Source organism: Chrysochloris asiatica, unplaced genomic scaffold (assembly GCF_000296735.1).
Source record: "Chrysochloris asiatica unplaced genomic scaffold, ChrAsi1.0 scaffold00041, whole genome shotgun sequence".
Classification (NCBI taxonomy): Eukaryota; Metazoa; Chordata; class Mammalia; order Afrosoricida; family Chrysochloridae; genus Chrysochloris; species Chrysochloris asiatica.
This window is the reverse complement of record NW_006408559.1, coordinates 14,966,607-14,975,660: the sequence shown is the minus strand read 5'-3', so window position 1 is coordinate 14,975,660 and position 9,054 is coordinate 14,966,607. Positions and strand designations below refer to the sequence as shown.

The 9,054-nt window shown below is 47.6% G+C and overlaps 1 protein-coding gene across 1 annotated transcript; it reads left to right on the top strand.

Moving 5' to 3' along the window:
• Positions 1-260: 260 nt before the first annotated feature.
• Positions 261-8,321, top strand: PRSS37 (protease, serine, 37). The gene is made up of 5 exons (XM_006861180.1): positions 261-291; positions 5,232-5,373; positions 6,425-6,678; positions 6,982-7,118; positions 8,181-8,321. The coding sequence occupies exons 1-5, from the start codon at positions 261-263 to the stop codon at positions 8,319-8,321; spliced, it is 705 nt and encodes a 234-aa protein (XP_006861242.1).
• The last annotated feature ends 733 nt before the right edge of the window (positions 8,322-9,054 follow it).

Here is a 9,054-nt window from a genome sequence, read left to right as displayed (position 1 = left end):
TGGTAATACTGGGGTGGTTAGTGGGTGGCAGAGAAGGAGTTCAGCTTTCTTCTTCCCCCAGGTCAGGATAGGATCAAGGCACAGCATCCTCCACCCCTGGAGCCAGGCCAGAGACAGACAGACTTCCATCTGTCTACCTCCTCAGAGTCCTCTCCCTCAGCTGCCTGTTCCACCTACAGACTCCCCAACACTCCTGAGTAACCCAAGCTGAGGCCTCACTCAGCTGAGCTTCTGTGTCTCCCAAGCAAGACCTCACTGCCATGAAGCTCATCTTCTTGGGGCTCCTTGCTGGTACGTACCCACGGCCCCTTACTCCTTCCTGTAAGGCACAGGTAATCCAGGAGCAGGGGAGAGGCAGGGCAGTTTGCAGCAGGAGGAGAGTAGAAAAATCCAGTCAGGAACAGAAGAGGTGGAGCCCTCTCTTAGAAGCTACCATAGGTGCCCATAGAATCCTTCACTATTGCAACTCAAGGCTTGAATTTCTCTTCAGTTCTTTCAGCTGGAGAAACGCTGAGTGCATTCTTCCCTTTTGGTTTTCTTTTCTAGGTCTTTGTGCATTTCATTGTAATATTTGACTTTGTCTTCTAGTGCTGCCCTTAAATTTTTCTCCTCATTTCTCCATTTCCTTTAGCATCTCTACTCTGTAGAGCAACTTTCAGAGTCTCTTCTGACATCCATTTTTGTCTTTTCCTTCTTTCAAGTTTTTAGAATGACCTTTTGCTTTCTTCCTGTATGATGTTCTTAATGTCATCCTACAACTCTTTTACTTTTTGGTCATTTTGTCTAATGCATTCAATCTGTTCTTGAGATGATCTCTAAATTCAGGTGGGATATGTTCAAGGTCATATTCTGGTTCTCCATAGACCTTTTAATCATCTTCAACTTCAGCCTGAACTTTTATATGAGCAATTGATGGTCTGTTCCACAGTCTGCCTCTGGCCTGGTTTTGACTGATGATATGGAGCTTCAGAAAGCTCTGGACTCTGGAGAACACAGTGCGTGGTCCAGAGTCGGTGAACAGTAACAAGCACCAGTTCTTGCCCTATTCAGCTGTTAGCTACCATTGACTCAGCCCATGAGTCGTTGATTCTTGGTAACCCTGTGCACAAAGGAAGAAAACTCTTTCTAGTCTTGTGCCATTCCCAGGATGGATTTTAGAAGTGACTGTTTTTGACTCATCAAGTTTTTATTGGTTGATTTGTGGAAATAGATCACCAGGCCTTTCTTCCTACTCCCTCTTAGTCTGCAAGCTCCACTGACACCTGTTCAGCATCACACAAGCCTCCACTGACAGATGGGTGGTGGCTGTGAAGGAGGTACATTGGCTGGAAATCAGGCCAGGGTCTCCCCTACCTCTCCTTGTTACACAGATATCATTGGGGTGATGATCACACAGAGGAGAGTGGGGTGAGGTGTGGGGCAGACGGGAGATGCTTCTAGGGCTTCCTGGCCAGTCAAGACAGGAGTACGCATTATTGCTGGTACTGAAGCAGCCTTCCTCCCCCGTTCCTCCAGAGATGACTTACTAAAGCAAAGCAGGCTCATATCAGCAAATCCAGAGATGGTACAGAGTAGAGGAAACAGGTATCACTCCCGCTTATCTCTCGGGGATAACATATGGCTAGCACTTCATTTGGATTCACCTCCCAGTGCTTTCATACACTCTGGTAGTGTAGTGGTTACAAGACAGACTGCTAATCTCAAGGTCAGTAGTTTGAAACTACCAGCTGTTCCACGGGAGAAACTACCAGCTGCTCTCGTAATGATTTACAGCCTCGGGAACCCTGTACAGGGTCACTGTGAGTCAGAACCAACTCCATGGCACATAACCACCTCCATCCCAGTGCTCTGGCTCACTCTCTCTGGTGTGGCATTGCAGGGAAACGTGCTGGACTGCAAGTTCGGTTTGAATTGCAAGGACAGCAGTTGTTGTTAAGTGCCATCGAGTTGGTTCCGACTCATAGGGACCCTGTATAACAATATGGTTTCCAAGGATAACATCTGCATATGGAGTCCTTGTGTGGCACTGCAGAATAATGGTTTTGAACATCAAAGTCAGTGGTTCAAACCCACCAGCTGCTTCTCACCCTCAGAAACCCTGTACAGGGTTACTCTGAGTCGGAATCAACTCCATGGCACTTAACAACTATATATATATATATATGAGCTCTGTTAGCACAGTGGTTATGAATCAGGTCGACTTAGGTCAGCAGTTCGAAACTACCAGCGGTTCCGTGGGAGAAAGAGGCAGCTTTCTGCTCCCGTAAAGATTTACAGCCTCGAAAACTCTGTACGGGGTCGCTATGGGTCAGAATCGACTCAACAGCACTTAACAACAACAATATATGTATATACATATGAATACATATATTGTTGTTGTTAAGTGTTATTGAGTCCGTTCTGACTCATAGCTATCCTGTATAGAGTTTCCAAGAAGTGGCTGGTGGGTTTGAACAGCTAACTTTTGTGTTTAGCAGTCTAGTGCTAACCCTATAACACCACACCAGGAATCCAACACACCAGTATTCCAAGAAGGAGCTGGTAGATTTGAACCACTGACCTTGCAGTTCAAACTGACCTTTCAGTCCAGTGCTTATCCTGCAATGCCACATCAGGATTCGTATATATACATATATAGAAAGAGTTCTGGTGTGGCAGTGTGGGCTAATGTGCTGGACTGCAAATTCAGTTTAAACCACAAGGTTGGTGGCTCAAGCTCACCAACCATTCCTGGGAAGTCCTATACTGCGTCACTGTGGGTCAGAACCGACTTGATGGCACTTAACAACAACATATATTATATTTGGAAGCAGAAACCCTCATCTTTGTCTTGCAATGCAGCAGTGGGTTTGAACCTTATGGTTAACAGTCCAGTGCTTATCCTACAGAGCCACCACACATCCAGTGCTCTTTTTACAATTTACTTAAAGATATGTCATCCATCTTTCCTGGGTTATTTAACATTCTTTATAAATAAAAAGTCTCTGTACCAAGAGGAAATGGTTAATGTTCAACCATTTCAAGAGGTAGCATATGATCAAGAGCCAGTGATACTGAAGGAAGAAGTCCCAGGTGCATTGAAGGAATTGGCAGAGAACAAGGCACCAGGAATTGATGGAATAAACAGGGAAATCTTTCAAGAAAGTGAGGCGGCACTGGAGGCACTCACTCATATATACCAAGAAATTTGGAAGACAACTATCTGGCCAATTGATTGGAAGAGATCCCTATTTGTGCCCATTCCAAAGAGAGGTGACCCAACAGAACACAGAAATCATCAGATAATATCTCTGATATCCCATACGTGTAAAGTTTTACTGAAGGTATTATAAAAATGGCTGCAACCATACATTGTCAGAGAGCTTTCAGAGGTTCAAGCCAGATTCAAAAGAGGACGTGGAACAAGGGATATCATTGCTGGCCTCAGAGGGATTTTGGCTGAAAGCAGAGAATACCAGAAAGATGATTCCATGCTTTATTGACTATGCAAAGGCCTTCAATTGTGTGGATCATGACAAGCTATGGACAACATTGTGAAGTATGAGTATTCCAGAACACTGAATTGTGCTCATGAGGAACTTGTAAATAGACCAAGAGGCAGTTGTTTGAACAGACCATGGAAGCACTGACTGGTTTAAAATTAGGAAAGTTGTGCAACAGGGTTGTTTTCTTTCACCATACTTATTCAACCTGTATGCTGAGCAAATAATACGAGAAGCTGGGTTATATGAAGAAAAACGTGGCATCAAGATTGGAGGAAGACTCATTAACAATCTATGATATGCAGATGATACAACCTTGCTTGCTGAAAGTGAAGAGGACTTAAAATATTTACTGATGAAGATCAAAGACCATACATAGCCTTCAGTATAGATTGCATCTCAATGTAAAGAAAACAAAAATCCTCACTATTGGACCAATAAAAACAGCATTCTTATCAATGGAGAAAGATTGAAATTGTCAAAGATATCATTTTTCTTGGATCAACCATCAACATTCATGGAAGCAGCAGCCAAAAAATCATACGACATATTGCATTGGGCAAATCTCCTGCACAAGACCTTTTTTTTAAAGTGTTGAAGAGCAAAGATGCCTGACCCAAGCCATGGTATCTTCAATAACCTCATATCCATGTAAAAGTTGGACAGTGAATAAGGAAGATTGTAGAAGAATTGATGCATTTGAGTTATGGTGTTGGAGGAGAATATCGAAAGTACCATAGGCTGCCAAAAGAACCAACAGATCTGTTTTGGAAGAAGTACAACCAGAGTGCTCCTTGGAGGCAAGGATGACCACACTTCGTCTCTCATACTTCTGACATATTGTCAGGAGGGACCAGTCGCTGGAGAAGGATACCATGTCTGGTAAGGTGGAGGGTCAGAGAGAAAGAGGAAGACCCCCAGCAAGATGGATTGGCAAAGTGGCAGCATCAATGGGCTCAAGCATGGCAACAATTGTGAGGTTGGCCCAGGATTGGTCAGTGTTTCTGTTGTGCATGGGGTCACTATGTGTCGGTACCAACTCAATGGCACCCAACAACAACACCAACAACAAATAAATAAAATGTTCATATATATGACGTTTCATGTGTTCATGTCCTTTCCAACATTGTTGCATGAGATCTGTTTCCAATGGCCACCTACAATACCTACTGCTCTAGTATGCATTGTTAAGATAATCTTTGTGACCCTGAGATCCTTTCTTTAGAATAGGTCTTAAGACTGGAATTGTTAGGTTGCAGGTGAAGAACCATGGACAGTTCCCGAGCGTCTTCCTAAAGTGCTTTTGAAGAAGGATGAGTAGAATCATGACATTCCTGTTATCAGTGGCTGAGTCTGCCTCCTACTCTTTCTTGGATTGAATATTATTGATTTTAAGGAAAAATTATTATTGAAAATATTAGATAAAGTGTTATGCTGCTTTAATTTACATTTTTATTATAACAAATGTTGATGTTTCTCGGCCAATTGATTACTTCTTCAAAAGAGGTCATATTCTTTTCCCATTAGGAAGTTGTCAATTGTCTTATTTGCTCTAAGGGTGTTTTGTTGTTGTTAAGTGCTGTCAAGTCAGTTCCAACTCATAGCGACCCTGTGTAGGGTTTCCAAGGAGCAGCTGGTGGATTTGAACCACCACCTTGCATTTCTAATCGGCTTTGCGGTCTAGGGTCTAGTGCTTATCATACAGCGCCACACCAGGACTCATCTTAAAAATATTCATTATTTTCTCAGGCACGTTTTTCTCTGCTAACTCATTGGTGCAGAAGGAAGACCCTGCACCCTACTTGGTGTACCTCAAGTCTAACTTCAACCCCTGTGTGGGGGTCCTCATCAAGAAAGACTGGGTACTGGCTCCTGCCCACTGCTACTTACCGTGAGTGGTGGCACCCCAGCCCCAAGTGGCTACTGCTCCTTCTACTTCAGTGGTCCTCAAACAAGCTAGTTTCCCAGGGGGCATTGGGCAATGTTGAAAGATAGTGTTTTGGGTTGTCACATTCACTGGGAGGTGGGGATGGTACTTCTGGATAGTGGAGCCAGGGTGGGCATGGGTGCCCACACAGAGAACCATCCCCTCACACCCCAGCAGTGCCCTCGATGTTGGGTACCCTGTTCTACCCCCATGCTTCCTTGTCCCCCATGAGTGTTCTCCAGGTTTGTTATTGGTGGTATAACTGCATGGGATCTGGTAGGGTCCCTGTAGAAAGCTAACAATGTCCCCAATTGGATGAACTAAGAAGTGTCAAATGAGGAAACTTTTGACAAAGGTGTGGCTGAGTTACTGGGCACAAAGAAGAGAGCAGTGCCCAGGACAACGTTGGGAAGATGAAGTTATCACCCTAAAGCTAGAGGAGCAAGACCGTGTGGCTCCAGGAAGAGAAAGGCCTAGCAATGTACCCTGTACTCAGGAGACCCCATCTGCAGTCACCATGCACTCAAGGGTCCCCATATGAAGCACCCTGAGCCTAGGGACCACATATGCAGCCACCCTGCCCTCAGAGACTCAGCTACAACCACCCTGCACTCAGGAACCCCAGCTGTGGCCACCCTGCAGGAAGCTGGATGGCTAGGAAAATGAAGACTCTAGCCTCTCTCCCCTGCTGCTGCTGCCCGTGGGCCACCCCCAGTGAGAACCCAGCCCACTACTGGGTCCCATAAGTCACCTGGAAGGGTGGAGTCAAGGTGTGCAAGGCTCTGTAGAGGACCCTGGTCACTTGTCCTCCCCCAGGGACAGACCAGCCATGAGAAAAGGGAGACACTGTCACTGCCCTAGAGCTCAGGCTAATGGCTCCACCACCCAGCGTGCCATCTGTAAAATGGGAACATAAACAGCATCCACCCCACAGGCTCCCTGTGAGTGCTGGCTGACATGGCCAGATAAAGGACTTGGTATGGCTCCTGGCACATTCGATCCCTTCTCTCTCCAGAAACCTGAGGGTCTACCTGGGTAACTTAAAGTCCAGAGTCCGAGATGGGACGGAGCAGATCATCAGCCCCGTCCAGATCGTGCGCTACTGGAACTACAACCACACCAACCCCCAGGATGACCTCATGCTCATCAAACTAGCCAAGCCGGCCATCTTCAACCAGAAGGTCCAGCCCCTGGCCCTGGCCACCAGCAATGTGCGTCCAGGCACCGTGTGTCTGCTCTCCGGGCTTGACTGGAGCTATGACAACAGTGGTGAGTGGCCATAGGGTGCTGGGACTGAGGGCCACACATCCATCACAGAGCACTGCCCAACAGCCTGAGAGCCCCGCCGTCTGCCCCTTGGTCCCTGGCTGGGAGTGAAGCCACTGAGAGCAGGAACTCTCTGCTTTCTGCTTTCCCCATCCTCCACTGCACCCCACAAATGTGCATGGCCACTTCCCCTTGTTCCTTGTCCCTTGCTTTCTTTGCACACAGAGGAGATCCGAGAGGCTGGGGCGGTGGGAATGGGCTCTGTGACAGCTCTGAGCTGGCATCTCCCTGGTCCTGTCCCCTCAGGCAGACACCCTGACCTGCGGCAGAACCTGGAGGCCCCAGTGATGACAGACAAGGACTGCCAGAAAACAGATCAAGGAAAAAGTCACCGGAACTCCCTATGCATGAAGTTTGTGAAAGCATTCACCCGCATTTTTGGGGTAATCTTTTCTCTAAACTCAGCTTTAATGGGCTTGTACGTTTGCTTAACTACTTCATAACGAGGTAGCAGAACAAATGTGCACGCAGAAAGCCTTCATCTGTAACTTCCAAAGCTCTGACAGGCTGCCTGAGCCCGTTGCTCTCTTCCTGTGGAACTGAACCAACAGTCATTCAACTGCTGGGGGTGTTGGGTGCTGCCAAGTCCATTCTGACTCAGAGTGACCCCATGTGACTCAGCAGGACAGTCCATCCTCACAGCAAATGGAAAGCTGGGTGTTGAGTCAAACTGTCAAACACGTCACAGCCTGCAAGGGCTCTCACGAGCTAGGCTGCGTGTGTGTTTGATCTCTGAGCAATGCGGACCATGCTGCTGTTTCAGGCCCTTCTGAGCCTTCTGTGGGTGGTGTGCCGCGTGTTTCAGCCCAAGCAGACTGGTTTGCACGCAGCTTGGCAGGAAGGACGGCAATGGCCATGCCTGAAGTCTTCCAGCTTCCCTGTCCCCAGTCCCTACCTCTGGCCTTGTCCTCTCTCCAGTTATGCTTGCTGTAGTATGTCCCAGGTCACTGGATGCAGAGTGGGTGTGACAGGGCTTGTAGGTGGGTTCCCACTGTCCAGTTAGTACCCCATTGTTATTGTTGTTGTTAAGTGCCGTCGAGTTGGTTCCGACTCATAGCAACCCTGTATAGGGTTTCCAAGGATTGGCTGGTGAGTTTGAACCACCGACCTTGCAGTCCAAACGGGCCTTGGATCCGAGTGATTATCCTAGCGCACCATACCAGGACTCCAGTGTTCCCCATAGGAGGTGTGGGTGTGACACGCTGGCCAGCAGGTTCCCAATGTCCAGCGTCGACCCCACCCCATCCCTATGGGAGGTGCAGGTGTGACAGGGCTGACCGGCAGGTTAACACCCATCGCACATGAGCGCTTGAGAGTTCTCTGACTTCTCAAGGTCACAGCAAAGTCAGGCCAGGCCCCAGGCTGGGTGCTCTCCCTTCCCCCACCTTACTGCCCAGGACAGAACTCAGGTCAGGCTCTGACCCCTCCCCACTTGCTCTTGGCAGGAAGTGGCAGTTGCTACAGTCATCTGCAAAAACAAGCTGCAAGGAATCGAGGTCGGGCACTTCATGGGAAGCGACGTTGGCATCTACACCAACATCTACACATACGTACCCTGGATCCAGAGAGTCACCAAAGACAAGTGAGGCCCTGTTGCTGCCTCCGCCCCACCCGCACGACCGATTCCATCTACAAACTCTAAATAAATGCCCACATGGAAGGCCGCTCTTGTGTCCTCCCATCCCCACCCCTTCCTCCAGCTGGGTGAAGAGCCAGAGCTGGTGGCATTGGGGGGTGAGGGGGGAGGCAATGGATGGCCCGCCTCTACCACCCTCTCACATTCAAAGCTCTTCAGTGTGATACCAGGTGCAAGTGCTCGGTGGAATCAAACTAGCTGATCAGAGTGGGAATTCTTCCTGTCAAATTGAGAATAATCTTTAGAAGACAGAATTTATTGTTTCACTTCATCAGCCCAAGTGCTCTCAGAATTCACATTTATCTGACCCCGTCTATTATTGGGCTGCCAAACCCCAGATCAGGAGCTTTCCGGCTGTATTCCTTCCAACACAGGTTTCTTAGCTCTTCTAACACTCTGTGGTACTTACGTGCTGTGGAGTCAGAACCGACTCCACAGCACATAACCACCACCACCACACTAATAATCTCATGAACACAACAAAGAAAGCTCATTCCCAACTTGTAGTATAACCACTACAGGGGTTACGATTTACAACACACATTTTAGGGGAACAGAATTCCATCTGTAACAACTACCCAATACATTGTTCCTTGGAATTCTGCCTTCAATTCCCATTTCATTGGTTTCTTCCATGTCTTTGTGGTCTCTGTCCTCCATCCTCTAGGCAAAGGCCACTGGTG